The sequence below is a fragment of the Trichomycterus rosablanca genome, chromosome 6 (genome assembly GCF_030014385.1).
Source record: "Trichomycterus rosablanca isolate fTriRos1 chromosome 6, fTriRos1.hap1, whole genome shotgun sequence".
NCBI lineage: Eukaryota > Metazoa > Chordata > Actinopteri > Siluriformes > Trichomycteridae > Trichomycterus > Trichomycterus rosablanca.
In genome coordinates this window covers 38,756,328-38,776,867 of record NC_085993.1, presented here as the reverse complement: position 1 = coordinate 38,776,867, position 20,540 = coordinate 38,756,328, and the positions used below count along the sequence as shown (strand labels likewise).

The following is a 20,540-nucleotide window of genomic DNA, read 5'->3' as shown; positions in this document are numbered from 1 at the left end:
GTGCTGGGTCCGACCTCTCAGGAGTCACATGACGCAATGCAGTAACACATCCATAACTTGGGATGCCAGTTCATTGCTGGGCCTTAGCCATCACCCCTGCTCACACATAGCCAGTCATGACTGCATGTAGACGCCCATATGGCCAGGATTCTATCTGGATCTCAGCAGTAGTGAGCTAGCGTAAATGACCTCTGTACCACCCGAGCACCTCAATCCAGATGATAATATTTCATCATATTAATAAGGTGATCAGTCAGAATCACTTTTTGATCTGCAGTAAAATTGTGTTTTATGACCCAAAAAGTCACACCAAAATCCCTGCATCGGGTATCTGCGCTCATTATGTTTTTCCACATAAGTAACAGGGTTTTTCCTTTGTCACCTGTCTGTAGTACCACTATAAACTTAAACTTACAGACTTATCTAAAATCAAAATGGTATAATGAGTAGCACAGAAAAGCTTTCGCCCCATAATCAGGAGGTTGTGCTTTTCAATAATGGCCATAACCAGCTGTTGACAGGCATTCTGGAGAGTAAGATTAATCCTGCTGTCCGGGTGGAAGGAATGGCATTCTTGCCATCTTCATCCAAGCTGCGCTAGCCAGTTTCTGTGTGTATGTGCTTAAAGGGAGACAATTTGGGAGACAAGTGTGTTAACCTGCCCATTGATGTTGCATGTGCAGCATTTTAATAGTTACAGTGGCTGGGTTCATATCTAAAAACAAGGATGTGTGAGTGCTTACACCTTTTATCTTAGTTGCTGGTAGCCATGGTGCAAAATGTAGACTCATGGTGAAACTTAAATCCAGGATAAATAAGGTGAGTCATAGACTTGTCAGTGACCTCAAAATGAAAAATTTAGCATTGGATGTTCATGTCTTTTGGACTATATTCATGGTTGGTAAAGAAAAAAAGTTTCAAGACCAAACTATTCCTTTAATGGTTTCCCTGCTCCTTCACCCTTTGATTAAGCGGCTTGTTTTCTCTCCATGTTTTACCACAAAACATTTTGCATGCATTTGCAAACGCCTTGGTGTGCAGCACAAACAGCACTGCTGAAACCGGTTTCGGTGCATTTGTATTTTGAGTCAGATTTGAACTTGCCTTGTGAAATGTAAAGAAGCAGAAGTCATTCATTCCAGCCAGAGCTGTAGTTTCACCTGCAGGTACAGATGTTGCTGCAAGCTGTGGCTTTGCTTTTAAATAGCACAGCTGCTGTTTGATACTTGCTTGTTTTAAACAGAAACTGACAACATGCTATTCTAAATAGAGTAATACGTAGAGTAAATATAGTTAGAGTATTACATACCCTGTTCCAATAAAGACAAAAGAAAAATGTGATTAAAAACAGACATCAAAGATTGCAAATCCTTTTTTATGTGTATTTAATTGAAAACAGTTTGACAAGATATTGATCAATAGTGAATGCCAAATTCATCCATGGCGAACACCAAGATAACTTTTTATTGTGTTTGAATATGAGTGGTGTAATTGAAACGTGGAGGCATTTAGGAACCACAGCATCCCAGCCACAAAGTGGCAAAGTTACAGAGCTATGTTGCAGAGTGCTGAGGTGCATAATGCATAAAAGTTGCCAAGAGCTCCATAACGTCCCGAGCAGCTGCATTGCAAGCCTTACATCACCAAGCACAATGCCAAGCGTCAGATGGAGAATTGAAAACGTGTTCTGTGGAGTGACAAATTATGATTTATCATGATCTATCTGACACTTTGATGGAGGAGTCTGTGTTTGGCAAGTGCCAGTAAAACGTTACCTGTCTGACTGCGTTGTGCCAACTGTAAAGTTTGGTGGAGGCTGGATAATGCAATGTGGTTGTTTTTTGGGCATTGGCAAAGGCCCCTTAGTTTCAGTGAAGGCACTTTTCTGTTCCAGCATGACTATGACTGTGCCCCAGTGTTCAAAGCAAGGTCTGTAAAGACATGGTTAAGTGAGTTTGGTGTGGAAAGACTTGACTGGCCCGCACTAAGGCTCTGACCTCAACCCTATTAAACAGAATGGAGATTACAAGCCAGGCCCTGTCATCCAAAATCAGTGTTTGACCTTATGAATTCTTTTCTGGATGAATGGGCAAACACACTCCAAAATCTTGTAGAAAGTCGTCTCAGACGAGTAGAAGCTGTTATAGCTGGTCAGTATTTATTGCTCATTACCAGATTCTTCTGAATCTGCATGCGAATGTGTACCTGTCACACCTGAGCACAGTTTTAATACCTAAATGCTGTTTTACAGACACAGAGCCTGTGAAAACTTCAGGGTCAGAGGCAGAGAGCAAACTTGGTGTTAGGGACCGACGTAAACAGAGGAGAGAGAGAAGGTCTACTGGCATAGCCATGACATCAGGAGAGGTGAGTAAAATGCTCATTCCATTCAAATTCTCCACTGCACTATATACCTCAATTTAAATTTGGGGTACAACAGCCAATCATTACATTCTTTGAGAAAATCAGTCATCAATCATAAACTTGAACCAAGTTCTATACTTAAATTGGTGTGTGCGTGAGTGTGACCGTTTGTGTGTTTGTGTGCGGCTGTGTGTGTGTGTGTGTGCATGTATGTATGCATGTTTGTGTGCAAGTGTCTTTGGTGTGCGTGTGTGTAGTGTTTCTGATAAGTGTGGTTACAGGTCTAAAATGTAAGATCTTAAATAGCACCTCTTGAATTGAATGTTTATGATGTAAGTGACTGCTGATTTTTCTTTTTACAGAATGAGGACTTCGATGGGGACAAGCCTACTCATTCAGACACCACTTCAAGGTTCCTGGCTTTTTAAATTTCACAGTTTTATGTTTTTGTATGAAAGCCTGTGGGATGCTATAAAACTGTTTTTTTTTGCTTATTACCAACTCCTGCTGTTTTAATTCAACAGTGGTCATCAGACGGAAGATTTGTTATCGTCACTGGATTTCAGAAAGGTACATTGAAATGTAGCTTTTTTTAATAAATCATTATTATTAACCTATTATCAAGGACAGGGTTTGTTTTCTACCAGCGGTTTGTAAATAAACTCATACTAATGTGCATCACTTTCAAAGTTGACATTTTGTAACTTTATGGTAAGTATATGGTGAAATGTTTTTAACTGGTAATTCACATAATGATTTGGCACAAAGTGGTAAGTCATGACCTATTCTTGCTTGCAAAGGTGAATCCTCCTTTTATACCCAATCATAATTCCCTTACCTGAGGTGCCCAGGTGGCGCAGCGGGATATTCCACTAGCACACCAGCGCCAAGATTCTGAACTCCTCGGTTCGAAACTCGGTGTTGCCACCGGTCGACTGGGCGCCATCTAGCGGACATATTTGGCAGTGCCTGCAGCAGATACGTCTCTGCTAGGGTGGGATGACTGGACAGTGTGGGTGGGGTCTTCAAACACTGTGTAAGGACCCTGATTGGCAGATAAAGAGGCGCCTGGGCAGAGTGCATAGGTAAAAAAGGGTTCCGCTAAGGGCTGCAAGTGGGTCGGGGGAGGCGTGAGCAGCAATATACCCACCTCGACTGCAATCAGGGATCCCCCAGCAGCGGAAGACAAATGACTACGCTAAATTGGGAGAAAATGCATAAATAAAAAATAGAAATGTAATTTAAATGTTCTATAAACGTTTTATTCTTATTAAAATAAAAAAATGGTTTGTATTTAAAATTATAATCAAATTAGCCAAGCATTAAAAGTAATTACTTTTCACTTAAGTCAGTTAAAAGAAGCTGCAACATAATTACCATATCACCGATTTTGTTTCCATTTCATTTTAAAAATATACAGAAATGGGATAAAAAAATTATAGGTCACTCAAATAAAAAGAAAAGTATTCAAAGATTTGGGCTCCCTGGCCAAATGACATTTTTTGCAGACATAGTGTTTGCTTCTTTTGACTTTGAAATCCAGAAAATCTATAAAATAAATTGTTGAAATAAAATATTTATTACAATGTTCCCTCTCTCTCTGTAGTTGTATATTGACGTGTTGAAGGAGAACGGTGCTCTGAGGGAGAAGCTTCAGGAGACACAGCTGCAGCTCAGTCAGTGTAAAGTAGAGCTAGAGCGGATCAGACAGGTAAGTGTGTTTGCAATAAAGATTTTTTTTTTTTTTTACCTTTTTCTCCCACTTTAGCGTATCCAATTTCTGCCCGTCAATCATCCTCTCACTAATGCTGGTCCCTGCTCCTGATTGGGGAGGACGAGGCTGCTCCACGCCCCCTCCGACACGTGCACAGCAATCGAACATCTTATCACCTACACTTGACAAGTGCAGTGCAGTACATCGCTGTGTACGGAGAGCCACACCCTCTACCGCACTCCTTTCCCATCTCCGTGCAGGCACCACCAGCCAGCCAGCAGAGGTCGTAATTGCACTAGTCTGAGAGAGAGTACCGATCCGGCCCCTTAATCCCGCCCCTATCTGAACAACAGGCCAATCGTTGTTCATGTGGCCGCTCAGCCTCAGCCGGCAGGCAGAGCCGAGATTTGATACAATGTATTTGAGATCTCAGCTCTGGTGAACAGCGTGTGTTTTTACCGCTGCACCATCTGAGCAGCGCAATAAAGATTTTTTAAAATTTGGATGCATCTCAGTTCTCTCTTGAACTGGTTCTTCATTGAAACACAGATTAATATAATAATGCTGTTTTGGTTTTTTCATTATTATTAATATTCCCCCCTTTTGCTTGCTATTTGGATTTGCTTAATTTCCTTGTGCGTCAGGTGCTCTCACTGGCTGGAAAAGACATGGGTATTACCTTCATCCCCATCTTTACACAGACCAGCAGTGGAATTTACTTTAAACTAAATAGAAACAACAAAATAAAACAATAATAACCAAAGTACTATTTAACCACCCATTGTCAGTTCATGAATAGAAATAACTGCTGCTATTCTCACTGTCTACCCTGTATACGAGTGTTAACATTACTACTGAACTGTGATCATCTTGTTTATGTGTACAATACTGGCTGTACTTGCTGAAACAAACATGAATTTGTTTTCTGACCGATCCCAAGACTGAACGAACTGAAGTGTTAGCACCCCTAATCGATTAAAAGTGGGATTGGTGGTTGAAAAGTTAAGGATAGAAATGTGGGGGCACAGTAGTCGACTTTAGTTTATGGTCCAAAACAGCTTTTAATGGGAAAGTTTCCAACTTTAATGTGAAAATTTTATTACAAATTACAAATATTTGTTAAAACATATTTATTAAAAATTGCCTGCTCAGAGACTGGGACTTATTAAGATCAGTACACAATGCGGATCCCTGTGCCTTGGAACCTGCCTCGGAAGTTTGTGTTAGGTGAGGCCTTCTTCAGGGTAGGCCTTCTGAAGCAGTAGAAAAGAGATACAACATGGTAATTGGTTATGAATCAATTGGGAGAAAAACAGAAAAGTGAATAAAATAAATAAATACATTTATTAAAATAGAATAACAATAAAATAATTTTAGAAATTGGTTCTTTTATGTGTCAGTATTTGTAATATTTGTATGCTGTAGATAATAACATATTAAATTAATCAGTACCTTTTACATTGTGTGTGCGTACGCGCGTGTGTGTGTGTGTGTTTCTGCACCTAGAGTCAAGAAAATGGTTGTGATCGACCTGCCCTACTGGAGCTAGAAAGATTTGTAAGTGTTAATAATCCTCAGTGTGTTTCTGAGGCTTATTTCCTTATTACTCCTGTCTTCTAAATAATTTATATAGATTAGATTGAGTCAGCAGTATTTTAACTGAATGGGTGCAAATTCCCACAGACACACTATAAAAAACATTCATGGTCAGGTGACTTTAGGCTACATGGTGTAGTTAACTACTAGATGTGCCTTACAGGCTTGAAAAACTGACAAAAATGTCTATTTGGTTTTGTATTTTCTATATTGGTGTCACATTGGAGTAAAAGGGGTGAGCAAAGCATATCCAGGGTCTTTCTTACACCTAGTGTTTTTAGGATAGGATCTGAAGCCCAGATCAAAACAAAGTAGTTGCTGAAAATGAATGCATTAATAAAATGAGTTCATTTCCACAGGAGAAAAAAGCCCTTGAGAGAAAAGCAGCTGATCTGGAAGATGAGCTCAAGGTACGTTGAGTTACTATGGTTACTAATGTCATACCAGTCATTCTGTCCGAGTATTGATGGAATGTGTTAAAACCAGTCATATCTCTCTTTAGGTTCTTGTTGACCTGCGTGCTGATAACCAGAGGCTGAAAGATGAGAACGCAGCTCTTATCCGCGTTATCAGCAAGCTCTCCAAATGAGTCTCTTACATGTGCCACTATCATCCTCAACCACTAGATGGCAGCCCTGTCTGTCTTTGTCCAAAATGAACTGGAACAAATTCTCTTTCTGCGCAGCCATTGGCCTCTGTGTGTGTGTGTGTGTGTGTGTGTGTGTGTGTGTGTGTGTGTGTGTCTGTCTGTCTGTCTGTCTGTCTGTCTGTCTGTCTGTCTGTCTGGCCTCTCTTACCTTCAGAGTTAAGAGCTGAACTACTGTTTTACAAAACAATCTGCACATAAAGGTCAAGCCTGAATTAACCTAGTCACAGCATAGCCAGAGAGTTAAGAGCACACAAGACAATTTTAGAATTCCATCAGAGGATGTTTAAATGTCAGTGTTTTCAAAATCCCCAAAGAGGATTCTAGAGTTCCTTATGCATTCTATAATGTTCAGTGCTTTGTGTATAGAATTCTATGGGCATTCTGGAACCTTCAGTTGTTGGTTGCCGTATACAATTTCAGCTGAGAATTATTAAACTTTCCATCCATTGTAGAAACCTCAGGCAGAGGATTCTAAAATTCTGTGTGCTTTCTTGAGCCATCTGTGCTTATTGTATAGAGTTCCAGCTGAGAAATCCACAACTATGTGTGAATCCTCAAACTTTGCATGCTTTCTGTATTGAATTAGAGCAGAAGGTTCCAGAATTTCACAAGCTTTCTAAAACCATCAGTTCTTTCCTTACATTGTACGATTGCTGCATGCTGTGTGCATTCTAAAACCCTCAGTACTTTCTGTTTAGAGTTCCAGCTAAAGATGCTAGAACTTTTTCAGCATTCTACACACAAAGCACTGAATGTTCTAAGACATTCTTCAATCATTCTAGAACTTCCTGTGCATTCTAAAACTCTACTCATCCAGCAGAGGATTTTAGACTTCCAGTGACTTTTTGGTTGTACTAAATAGTGTGTTCATGTCATGTCAGAATCACTGATTGCAGAAACTGTTTATCTCCATGGACACAAAAATCTAGGAATGCTATAGCAACCCGTTGGCATTGGCTATGTTTACATGCAAAGGTTTAGTCCTCATCTTTTGTTAGTGGAGTTTGGCAAGCTCTCCCTGTTTATCTGGACGTTTCAGGTACTTACTTGGATGAGCGTTGTGTACCTAAATTGCACATATAGTATGTGGACACCTGACCATGAGGCTGTTGGACATCATATTTTAAATCTATTGCTATTGATAAGATGTTAACCCCATGACGATAATTCCAACGTGACACCTTCTAGGTGTAAAGTAGATTCTTGAGGTGCAGCAGAGTGGAGGTTTCGTGCACTGTTTTTGATATTTTACCTTAAAATGACATAAGCAAGCACAATGTTTCCAGTTTATATCCTTTGCTCGTGAGCTAGCCATGTTTCTTTGCTGTAGTTACAGTTTGTGCTCTGGCAGTGTTAGACACAGAAAAGCACACTTTCCAAATAAATCTCTGGACCCTCTCGGACTGGCAAACTCAAGGTTTAATACGGATACTTTTACAGGCATGAGATGCTTTCAAAAGGTCAGAGGGGCAGTTTGGAAAAGGCTCTTTGAACCAGAAGAACCTTACATCCCTTCCCCTTTGTTAAGCTTTATCACATTTGCTTTGTTGACGAGATCAGTCTGTATAGAAGCTTGATTAAACAAGGTTAGAGCATTAGGCTATTCATAGCTTGTGGCTTTGGCACAATTCACCACACAAAGCTTTTTTATTTACATTAAGCGTTCAGCATGTTTTACACAAAAAAGAGACAGATGAGAACTTCCTACTGTTCTAATGAATAATTGTTCTCAGAAGCCCTTCTGAAAAAGCAACCAGCCTTGTTGCCTCATTTACAGTATACAAGAATGTGCTGTTGTTTAAATGTACTTTTTTTGCATGTTTTTGCCAACCTTTGGACAGTTGTATAACATAAACATATTAGTAAATATGTTCCATCAGTAGATGTGGATTGGACTGTAAGCTTTCCAAACATGACCAGAAAGCACATTCTGATTTAACTTAATGACTGGCAATTAAGGGCCAACAAGGGCATAGAGTAAAAATGATCAGCCAGTTACTTAATATGACATACCAGGCAGTATTCCTTTTACCTCTTTCAGCTAAACATACTGCCAACTGGTTTTAAGTACACAGAATAATAATTTCACAGGGTTTAACTTAGAGTTGAGCATGTTCCCATGTCCACGTGGGGTTTTCCTGGGTACCGTCCACCCGAAGGCCAGTAAGTGCATTAGCTATTCTAAATTGCATCTAGGGTGTGAGTGAGCAAGAAATGCACAGTGATAGATAGCCATCGTGTTGAGTGTAGGTCTTGAACCACCATGACCCTAGCCAGGATAAAGTGCTTACTAAAGAACAAATGAATGAATAAATAATAAAAAGACAACGTTATCTAGAGTAGTGGTGAAGTAAACATGGCAGTCCTGGAATTTAAGTTATGTTTGCTAATCTTTTTTTTTCTTTTCTGTGATCGAATAATTAAACCTTCATCCCAGAAAACTTTCCAATTTAAGCTCTTTTACAGTTTTCTGTTGGGCTTTCTGAAATTCTTCTGCTGGGTCAAAAGTATACCTACAGCACAGTAGCATCTAAACCCATGGCGATGGCTGTGGTCACCCATGTTTTTTCTGTTCTTGAGGTACAGCTGACCTTCAAGGGAAATTTTTTAGCATGAGGTGATGATTTGGGTTGTGCTTTTTCGGCAAGAGAGTACTGTTCCACGTACTTTGTTAACAGATCCTGTTAGATGTGTCATGTTCGTCCCACTTTGGAAAGGGTAGGGATATGCAGCAGGGGAGGGAAGATACAACTGGGTTATTGGTTAGACTCACTGACTAGAAAATGTATTAATATAAAAAATGTGTTCTGTACACTTGTATGTAAACTTCTTTTATACACTGATTTGACATGGAAGTTCCTTGGTTTTAGTATAGATTATAAAACACAACATGAGTGGGGAAAATTTAATGGGATATTTAATTTAATGGGGTACACTATAGGGCCAAAAGTGTGTGGGCACCTGACTATGAACTTGTTGGACATGTCACTGGTCAAGTATAATATGTGTTGGAAACAATGGATTTTGATATGACGTGAACACACTATTTCACCAATCTAACCACTAAATAAGCTGCCTTCATGGACCACTCTTTTATCTGATTAGATTAGCCAATGTTATTTTTAGTTCTCTAGCAGCAGCTGACTTCAGACTGCTGGCGAACATTTAACAGTCTGTTATACTTCATAATTAAAACCACTAGTTAAGTTTAATGGCATGCTAGTTCCTATTAAGCAAATGTGTAGATAATTGTTCTGTTCTAATTTACGTTCTGTCCTAGGAAATGACAACTTGATGCAGTGGCAATCAGATAAAATGGCTTTTACTTTTTTACACCACTATGTCAGCATAAGTACCTGCACCCTTACCAATTGCCTCTTATTGCATATTTGTCACACTTGATGGTTTTAGATTAACAAACAGAACAATATTACACAAAAAAGAACATCAGTAAAACACAAAACTTCTCAAGGTACAAATATAACCAACACCCATATTAATACTCGTCTTTAATATTTGTTATGCCTCAGTATTAGCTTACGGATAGATGACCTCACATTCAAGATCTTTCTAATAGTGAGTGGTATTTATCATCTCCTAAATAATGTAAACTTTAATGTCCTGATTCCGAAAAAAGCACCATCACGCCACCATGTCTGACTGTTGGTATAATGTTCCAAATATCAAATGTAGTGTTTTCTTTTGTCTGATATAATTGATGAGACCCTTGTTGTCCAAAATGTTTAATGTAGTTATTTTTATTTTAAATGGAGAGGCATAAATTTTGCAAACGTCAGCCTCCCAATAATTCCATTATTACTTAGTCTCATTTATATTGCAGAGACATGAACATTGACCTTAGCTCTGGCTAGAGACATTCAAAGGTTTGTTGTTTACTGTCTGAATGAGTTGTCACTAAGCCCTTAGCAGAATGGCCACTCTTGGGTAGATTTCCCACCGTTTGAAGTCTCCTGCATTTGGAGTTTGTGGTTTTCTTGTGGTTTGGTGAATTCCTATGAAATGGTTTTGTTACTATTTCCAGACTGCAATAAATAATCATAATAAAGTGTTACTTTAGATATTATAGAGTGAGATAAATACTCTACAGGGCCACTGAAAGTAGGCTTGGCTCCTTTGAATTAGCTCAATTGGCTAAGCAATTTAAAATAGTAAACTGATTAATTAAGTAACCAAGTGGACACTTACTTTTTCACAGGGGTGATATGGGTGTTGAATAACTTTGTTTCCTATATAAATAATGTTGTGTTTTTACTCCAGTTGGTTTTTGTGTAATGTAAAGGCCATGAGACATAATTTTAATTTATAGTCATGAACATTCAAGTTGTTCCTGAGGATGGGGGCACTGTCATCTTGGAAAAGACTCCCATCTGTATGTTCCAATTTGATCAGGTGGTCGTTCACATTAACAACCCCATGGCATCTGCACTTACGTTTCTCAGTTTATTTATTTAAGTTTTCTTTGTTACCTGTCTGTGCTATTTTAGGTAGTTTAGTGGTTGTCACATGATCAAGTTTTCAATTGGCTGAATAAACTTACTCTAGACTTAATTCTTGCAAAACCAGTTACACTTGGCATTCAGGAGGTGTACCCAAATGTGCCATAACCTAAATGACACTCCTAGGTGTTTTGGCATGGATGTTAGTGCCATGCTGGGGAAGACTCCTGTCTCTTCCTCTCTTTCTTTCTCTCAGGACAAGTGTAGATCAACACTGTACTCGAGCACATCGCTACTGTATATTGGACCAAACTGTCTTTTAAATTGTTGCAGTTTCTCAGTGCGCGAGTATTTATGAGTGTAAGTGATGTTATATGAAGCCTGTGTCCTGTGCCAACTATATTGTGGGTGTTTTTCGTCATTTATTTCGACAGTGATTTATTGTTTTTGAGTATAAGAGAAGGAATGTTTATACTGTGAGTTCTGCTCTCAGAGGAACAGGCCCTTTATAAGGTCAAAGCTCTTGACGGTTTACCACCTTGTTATAGTTTTTTTATTATTAACTGCTTCTGTTTTTATTATTATAAAGCCAATGCATGCCAGAATCGTATTTCATCAAAACGTGCCTTTCTACATTATCTATTTTAATATTTCAATGTTGCTTGGTTGAAAAGAGCTGGGCTGTTTGACCCAGAAGTCTTAGACTCTCCTGTCATCAAATCCCAACTGGCTTCGGCCAGCATTTGGTGAATGGATGCTTTGAAATAAACAATAAAATTCAGTACAAAAAGTTTTGTAATGCATCTTCTTTGTCCACTTTTTGTCTGTCAATTTTGTTAAATTATGTATCACATCATATATTTAGCATTAGCTAACATTACACCATCAAAAATCTAAATCAAGCTTGGAAAGTCAAAGAACTGCCTTTTTTAAAGAACTAATAAAACCTACATTTATTTTTTCAGTTCATGTGCCGAAAACAGCATTCAGCTTCCTAAAGTATATTTATTTTATATTGTAGATTACAGTACACAGGTAGATGACTGCTTTCACAGGGACTGCTTACATGTTAGAACAGTGAGGCTTCGTCTTTAGAGAAAACTGGTGCTAGACCTGTCTACCATTAAAAACTTAAAAAATCAGCATTAATTAGAAATGTACCTATTTATCGATTAATCATGAACATCCATAAAAGAGGTAGAACTACTGTCACTCACTCACTGTCTTAACTGCTTATCCAATTATGGTCGGGGGGGTGCTGGAGCCTATCCCAGCTTTTCAATGGACGCAAGGCACACAGTAACACCCTGGACAGGGCGCCAGTCTATCTCAGGGCATTCACCTATAGGGCAATTCCGTATCTCCAGTTAACTTGACTACATGTTTTTGGACTGTGGGAGGAAACACACGCAGACACGGGGAGAACATGCAAACTCTGCACAGAAAGGACACGGACCCCTGGGTATCGAACCCAGGACCTTCTTGCTGTGAGGTGACAGTGCTACCCACTTAGCCACCGTGCCGCCCGAGGTGGTACTACTGAATACCCAAATTACTTTGAATGTTAGAAGGTTTAAGACTATTTTATATCACAAACTAACATAGTTGTACTTGTGATGGTCTTTATTTTGATAGAAGTAGCGTGTACGAAGAGAAGCTATGCTCCATTTGGTCCCTATTTTTCACGATGGGCTTAGTCAGGATGATTCTTAATTTTTTATTAATCTATCTGATATTTAAAAAATACAGTTTGTACAGTGAAGTATTTTTAATGGTTTGTTAAGTCATTGTATGTGTTAGCTTGTTTAACGGATGGAGAAAGTTTTTAGTCGGTAATCGACTCACATAATTGACTCAATTGACTCCCAACACCTGTAATTAAGAGTATATAATTGACTCACACAATTGACTCCCAACACCTAGAATTGAGAGTCGACTCCAACACATGAAGACTTGAACAGGCTCCTCCTTATTGTATACCTGTAACCATAGCAACTGTACGGGGGGGGTGCTTGTTTCACTGTGTTCACCACTGGAAGAAAAACAACAACAGGTACGTTGATATTTATTGTTTATTGTTATTAAGGCTATTTTTATACGGTTAATAATTTTTAGTATTAGGCGCCGAGGCGTCAAACTGTGTTTGTATGTCTGTAATGTGTAGCAAGTTAAAAAATTAGTTCATTAGTCTACCTCACATTTAGCATTAGCTAACATTATACCATCAAAAATCTAAATCAAGCTGCCTTTTGCGAAGAACTAATAGAAAATCACACATATTTTAGTTCATGTACCTAAAACAGCATTCAGCTAAACTATAAACTAATTTTATTTTGCATTTAGCAGATGTCTTACATTGCAGTACACAGTCTGAGCAATTGAGGGTTAAGGGCCTTGTCCAAGGGCCCAACACCAGCGACCTTCTGATTACTAGTCCAGTACCTTAACCACTAGGCTACAGCTTGAATTTTAGATGACAGTACACAGGTAGACATAGGGACTTCCCTGTTTGTTTCACCAAGACAATGCCAAGCCAGCTGAAGTCTATTTTCTGTCTGGTTCCATAATTTTTAAATGATATAATAAATAAATGACACTAACTACATTTTAATGCATCAAAATAAAACTCGAGCAGTGTAGGGGTGCATCTGGTGGAGTGGGTGCTGCACTGCAACATTCCAGAAATTATGGTTCTAACATTATATATTGTACTGGGATAGCTGGTCATTTTATGATTTTTCCCTTTGGTGCCAGATGGAGAGAATGCAGTGTGGAACAACAGATGTCAGTAGCGGCAGTAGGGGACTATGGAACTGCCCAAGAGGGACCAAATACAGCAAAGAGACTCAACAATTAATTCAATGTATGTATGTGTGGTGTATTGATATTAAGGTTGCACAGATCCAAGGGCACTCTGGTCCACCTACACCTTGTACTTGAAGATAAATGTGAAATAAATGTATGTTTGTACATCATTAGTTCTTTTAGATAGGTATTTATTTACTGAAGGTCCTGGGTTTGATTTCCAGGTGTCCTCTGTGTCTGTTTGGGTTTTCTATTGGAGCTCCAAAGACATGCAGTCAGGTTAATTATAGATACAGTACTAAAATTGCCCTAGATATGTATGTATGTATGTGTGTTTATTTGCCCTGTGATCGACTGGTGACCTGCCCAGGGTGTTTACACCCTTTTGCGTGGTAAATTGTACCCACTGTGGCCCTGGATAGGATGAAGTGGTGGTAAAACCGTGATTCAATGAATGAAGACTTTTCCATTGATAAGTCTGAAATGAGATTAAGTGTTTTTTCTGGGTTGTTCCATATGGGATTGTCTATAGTTGGAGTGATTATGGACTTTTGACCACCAAGCTGTAAGGGTTCCTTACAGGGTTATAGTTGGGCTTTTGAATCAAGGGTTATGTTTGAGGAATGGGCTGATAAAAAGAAAGGTCAGTAGTTTTGTTTGTTTGTTTACTTGTCTGCAGTGATGATGCGAGAATCCAGACTCACCAGTTTTCAGCAGCGGCAGATCAACAGCCAACTGAAAAGTAAGTATTCAGACCAACAAAGCGCTGAACCATGGTTATACTCATATTGATTTCATATATATTTGGCATGCTAAATGAATATTTGTGCTATTATTAGTAATATTTTCTATGAAGTTGGTGCTTGGGTGGCACAGTGGTCAAATGTGCTAGCCCACCACCGCTGAGATTTCAAGTTATTGAATGGCCAATCACGCCCACAGAGACAATTGGCTGTGTCCTTTAGCTACAACCCTTTTACTTGAAAAGTCTCAAAACCCAATTAACTCAGCTAATACAAGTTTAATGGTTTGTTTCAGAAGGGGGCACACTACCACTAACCTGTAACCCCACCTCATCCACACCAGCAGCACAACCTGTGCTGAGGCCCTGTAAGCCTCCCACTATCTTATCCGTACCACAAAGACGCAGTGCTGAGAAGTGCAGCGCTGGGGACAACTACACCCGAGAAAGATTTCGACCAAGTGCAACACGTGCGTACAAGTTTATCTGATTTCTAGGAGGTTTTCTAAATTCTAAGGTTTGACAACAAAATTGAAGTTTGAATCTCAGGCAGTAGTTCTCAATTTGCAGTGTGGCTTGCGCTTTATTCCTAGTAAATGTATGTCTGCAGTTCACAGCACTGGCCACAGTTGCTAAGTGGATACTGTCCATTTGAGTATGGTTAGAGAACCATTGCTCTATAGGATTTTGCCCTAATATTTAAGCCTTTACACATCTAACCAAGCTACCTTGTACTAATTATGCCTGTGCCAACAATTCATTTTCAACTCTTTTAAATAAAGTGTCTTTGGATGACCATTTAACAAGTTATTAAACTGCCATATAACAAAACAATGAATCATTTTCCACTTTAAATATTTGTGAAAATGTATCTTTTGGTATGATTGTATCTCCAAAACGTATAAAGGACCATAAACTAAGCACGATGAAAAAATATTTCCTAAGCTGTTCAAACAATGTCTATTCTACATCCAGTGTGTTAATTCATATTGTCTATCTGCTGTCTATGCATGAAGGAGATTTGGAGAAAGAGAAGTGTAGGCTGCAGAACATCCTCGCCACTGGCCAGGAGGTAATACAGCCCTCACCGTCCCATACACAACATGCTGAGAGAAGAGAGGACATGGAAATTGACCGGTTCCAGGAGGGTAAGACTATAAGACTGCAAAAGGCTTGTCAATAAGAACTGTTAAATATGACAATTCCAGTAACCCATTCTTATTTTAACCTTTTACTCATCAACCGTGAATTCCTTTTAAGTGACTGAGGATCTACAAATGTCTTTTTTGATGCCTACAAAACAGAAAATGGCTATAAAAAGGAATCAAAGTGCTTCCAGCTCACAAGTTCATCTGTCTGAAATGTAAAATGAAAATAATAGCAGTTTAAAGGAACTGTGTAAATTATGCAAGGTCTGCAAGACCCACAGTGAGTACACCGGGTGCTGCATAGTGAGGACTTTCACAAGATTTGAGTCTGTGTACCTTGTTTTCCTCACCTTTTTTGTACTTGCTAAAAGTAGACATGCTACTCTACACTGCCCTGTGAGTGCATACGTGAATGTTTGAGTCACTCTGCAGTGAGGACCTGTCCAAGGTGTGTATCTGCCTTGCTACCTCATATTTCAGGTGACGCTGTACTGTATTAGGACAATGGTAGCCTAGTGGGTAGAGCTTTGGGCTACCATTAGGAAGGTTGTGGGTTCTAATACTGAGTCTATCATGCAGCTACTGCTGGCTCCTTAAGCAAGGCTCTTAAAACTCTCGACTTCAGTGGCGCCATACGATGGCTGACCCTGCGCTCTGACCCCAGCTTCCAAACAAGCTGGAATATGTGGAAAAACAGTGTCATTGTACTGTACATGTACATATGTAAAGGTATTCAAATGAATGCATTCAGGCTGCCAAAATTATTATTATAATTAACAGATTAAGTGTCAGAGAAGATCAGTTATACCTAACACAGTGTATGTAAGTTAAGTATAAATATTTATCTGGAACAAATGATAGCACTTATGGCACTCTGGCCAGGTGAGGAAAGACACATGAATGCAAATACAGAGCACATTTTTATTATTTTGTCCTTTATGATAGGAACTTAGGGTTCCTAAGGCTTTACCTTTGTTCTTTTAGTCATGCTTGATCTCAGCTGAATGAATTTAACCACATGGGCTCAGAAATACTTCAGAAAATCCTTGTCAGTAAACAGTTTGCTGCTGAATCTATAAGTTAAGACTCAAAGACATTGGTTGAAGCATCGAGTGTTTTTGTATTGTTTTTAATTGAATATCATTGTCTCCATGCAGTGCTTGATGAGATCGAGGAGAGGAGGCAATTTTTGGAAGAGATGACTGCTCTTGGAAGAGGAAACCACTACCATCACATGATTAATACAGAGATATCTCAGGTAGAGACACAAAGAAACATTACTATGTAAATACCAACACCTTTATATCATGCACCACCTCTAGAATGCAAAATAGTTTCTAACCTGCAGCCATTACCCATTATATGCCTATATAATGCTACTTTTTTCAACTAATATGATACATTGAATATTCCCTCGTCTGTAATTCTATAATGACCGATTGGTAAAGCATGCTAGCAGGTAGTTTGCTTAACTTGAAATGACATCTACGTTAGTAAATGTGTGTTGGGCTGGAACCCCTGAATTAGATCTATTTCTTTTTTAATAGAAAGATTAACAAATAAGTTAAATTTTAAATCATTGCCCAAGCTTCAGCAGTGTCAACTCTTTTGACAGAAAATCCGAGAGCTGGAGCTGATTGACAAGGCTCGAAGTGACGTGGTGAGGACTTTCCTTATAGAAAAGCAGAATGATCACGAGCAACAGTGAGACAACAGGCTGGATTCAGCATGCATATGGAAATACTATGCAGCGTCATAAGTACTGACTCATTTGGGCTGTGCCACATTTGTGACCTGTTGCAGACATTGGTCATGTTTTAACAAGTCTTGGTTTTGCTTGACATGGTGTAATTATGTCCCTTCCGCCTTTACAATTTGTTAGGTTGGCGTATAGCAATTTTAAGAGTTTGCCACAGATGTTGGATTTGGTCAAGACATCATTTTTGTGTCTCAGTTCATTGTGTTTAATGTGTCCTCGGAATGTAAATCCTTGTTGCTATAGAGCATCTTCATAATATGATACTTCCTCCATCATATGTTACATTTGAAAAGGTGTAACATGGCTGCACTGTTAGGTATTTACCACACAGTTCCACTTTAATCTCAGAACACTTCATTAGGGAGTCTTCCAAGAGACATTTTACTAAATCTTTGTAAGCAGTAATGTGATTTTTTCTGACCCATGAATACTGCCTTCATTCATTGAGTTAGTGACCCTTAAAATCAGAGTGACAGTTGCTTTTAAAGTAGTCTTTTTAGTTTAAATGAAAGGCTGTGTGCCTCTAGTATTTCTCCATGTCTATGACAGCAGACTTTGTCAGAACTGAGCTGGAGGTGTGTATTTTAACCTTTTGTATGCGATTTATTGCTTTAAATGCTTTACCATAGTGGCAGACCTCACAAAGCAATAAGCTATCCTTTAAATGAACTAATCCAAAAAAAAAAAAAACCTACACAGACGTGTTTAACAGGGTAATGTACGAGGTGCATTTTTTTGTTTTTAAATCTTAGTGATAGTTAAAAATATTTTTCATTGCACTGATGTACTTAACATGAATCTATTGTTCATGGTTGTTTTATTGATGCTCACTTTTCTGCAACACAAGCTCTTGGTTTGAAGTTTTAAAGGCACAAAAACACAAAACAATGAAAGAATACAATTATTACCACAAGCTGTCTAGAGACATAAAGCAAAAAGTCAATAGTTATATGAAGACACAAATATACATAGATGACATGATAGTTTTTATAAATACATAAAAAAACATTTTAAAACAGAACTTAAACAATACCTGCCTGACATTTTACACAGAACTAGTAAAGGCATGTTGGTGTATAATATTACGCATATTGCAAATTTATCTTCTTCAGGGCTTCCCAAAATTTATAAGCAATTTATGTCAGTAAAATAATATAATTTGAAATATTCTCTCTCCATACTTATTTTGGAGATGAAATTTGGCCAAAATTACCACTATTTTCCCCCTTTTTCTCAAATTTATCAACCAAAACACATTTGACAAGCTACAAGGCTAATGTAGCTAACATGTATGAGAAGAACCCTTATGTTTAAAGCAACACTTTGTTGGTATTTACATAAATAGACAAACATATATCGCCAAATTGAAAGTTTTACGTAAAACTGACCTAGCTGAACGAGGGGTTAAATATCTTAAATTGTTTATTTTAATCACGTTTCTGGGTTTTTGGATTAAATCCATCATCAACATGCAGAATTAATATTTTTCCATTACGAAAATAAGACTTAGCAAGATAAAAAGATAAAAACCATTAGGGTTGGAAGAATTAGCTTCAAAATGCCATCACTGCATTAGCTCCACAATTATAAGTCTCACAAATCTGATATTGAAGTTAATTTAGAGTATGACGAAGCACATGGAACCTTTAGAGCTTTCTACCCAACGATAAAGCAAGCTTACACAAATAAGCCTAACATTACCTACACACAAACCAGTATGACTGAATACTGAGTTTTATCTTCTATTTAATAAATCACATTGTTGGACACATACCGTACATAATGTTTTGATTTTAATAGAGACTTAAAAATTGTTTATGTACAAATGTGTACATTTAAGCATGTATTAAATAATTCATTAGCAACTGTCTGCATAGCTGAACTGCTCCAGGAACAGAGATTTAATCTTTTTCATTAACAAAGTCTGAATAATCTCAATTTTCCTTTTAATATCCTGAATATGTGTTTAAACAAACAAAACACAATTTTATTTGCACATCTATGATATATTACTGAGAACACTAAGGGTTAAACATTGCATACATGTGTGCATTAGCAATGTTAGCAGCCTCCTCCCCAGTAAGCAACACACTGTATAAGAGTATAATTATTTAATTTTAAGCTTCAGGCTCTACAGGTCCAGCTGGTCTTTAATTCTTAGTTTTTGTTTTGGTAGATGTCCTGAATGCATGTACACACTTTAAAAACCATTCTAATAATCTAAGAGGCTAGCTTTAGTTCCTAGCGATGCATGATCACGTGAACAAAACTTGATACACTTTAACAGGACATTTTAACATTCATTATAAAGTCTTGCTGGTTTAAGTTAGAGATTGGTCATGGAGCAAACAGATTTCATGTAGCAGGACCTGTACACAATTCAAGTTTTGGCTATGCTGTGATTTATCTTTTCTCTCACAAATAAAATGATCAAACAATCAATACAGCTTTTGCACAGTTTACAGCCAAGCTCTCATGATCTGTCTTTACTGCTGTATAAACAATAGAGCTCAAATCTCTACCAGTATACATCATCATTCATATAAAGCTTATTCACAGGCCGAGATGTTTTCACACCAGTACTAGTTATTATAAAGTAAAAACTCCTAACACAATGGATCATTTTAAGGCCATGTTTGTAGTCTCTCCAATAAGTTATTTGTCCCTCATTACTTAATAAACAAACAATATTAAGGTGTCCTAGTCACAACCTTCATTTTCATAATACCTATATTTGTGCACTACACAGAAAACCACATAAATACTTCTACACCCTTGGTAGTGCATGACCAACCTGTTCTACTTTTCTGAGGAATTGCCAGGTTAAGTGTTGCTGTGAGTTATGCTGATAAGATATTCACAGCTCAAGTTACAGCCATGTTTTCCTCCATCTAAATCAAAGGTAATATGAATAACTGAATACCTGTCTAGAACATCTTTAACTGGTTGATTCTTTGTGCTTTTCATTCAAACTTCTTTCTTAATATACTTGATCATTTTTAGGAGAATGAAGCCAATTCTGTGCCAAATGTTTTGTTATTTGGAAAAAAAAACTGTAACTGAAAGTTTAGGTCTTGTGCTTGAACCTTGAAAAGTACAACTATGTATTGAAAATGAAAATAAGTGTAGGTAGAGTTTCAGCTTGATTCTGATGTAATATTTTTTTCATTTTCTTAAATATTTTACTGTTTTAGTTTTTATATTTTTAGTTTTTAATCTTGTTCAAATCAACCTTTTTTTTTTTTTTTTTTAGATCTTTCACTTGATAATTGCATTTTTACAGTTTCACATCTTGTTCAAATCAAC

At 37.9% G+C, this 20,540-nt stretch overlaps 2 protein-coding genes across 2 annotated transcripts in view; both read left to right on the top strand.

Moving 5' to 3' along the window:
• The window catches only part of ppp1r12c (protein phosphatase 1, regulatory subunit 12C), a 37,940-nt gene extending 31,582 nt beyond the window's left edge, over nucleotides 1-6,358 (top strand). The window contains exons 14-20 of the mRNA XM_062997817.1: nucleotides 2,252-2,367; nucleotides 2,727-2,776; nucleotides 2,889-2,934; nucleotides 3,971-4,075; nucleotides 5,585-5,635; nucleotides 6,034-6,084; nucleotides 6,177-6,358. Of these exons, the coding sequence (XP_062853887.1) occupies nucleotides 2,252-2,367; nucleotides 2,727-2,776; nucleotides 2,889-2,934; nucleotides 3,971-4,075; nucleotides 5,585-5,635; nucleotides 6,034-6,084; nucleotides 6,177-6,263 (506 nt within the window). The 3' untranslated portion in view covers nucleotides 6,264-6,358. The remainder of the gene's footprint in view (nucleotides 1-2,251; nucleotides 2,368-2,726; nucleotides 2,777-2,888; nucleotides 2,935-3,970; nucleotides 4,076-5,584; nucleotides 5,636-6,033; nucleotides 6,085-6,176) is intronic.
• A 6,382-nt stretch (nucleotides 6,359-12,740) lies between these two features.
• On the top strand, nucleotides 12,741-19,676 carry c6h22orf23 (chromosome 6 C22orf23 homolog). The gene is made up of 7 exons (XM_062997818.1): nucleotides 12,741-12,833; nucleotides 13,535-13,643; nucleotides 14,265-14,327; nucleotides 14,624-14,797; nucleotides 15,344-15,475; nucleotides 16,633-16,733; nucleotides 17,091-19,676. The coding sequence occupies exons 2-7, from the start codon at nucleotides 13,535-13,537 to the stop codon at nucleotides 17,181-17,183; spliced, it is 672 nt and encodes a 223-aa protein (XP_062853888.1). The 5' UTR covers nucleotides 12,741-12,833; the 3' UTR covers nucleotides 17,184-19,676.
• Nucleotides 19,677-20,540: the final 864 nt, after the last annotated feature.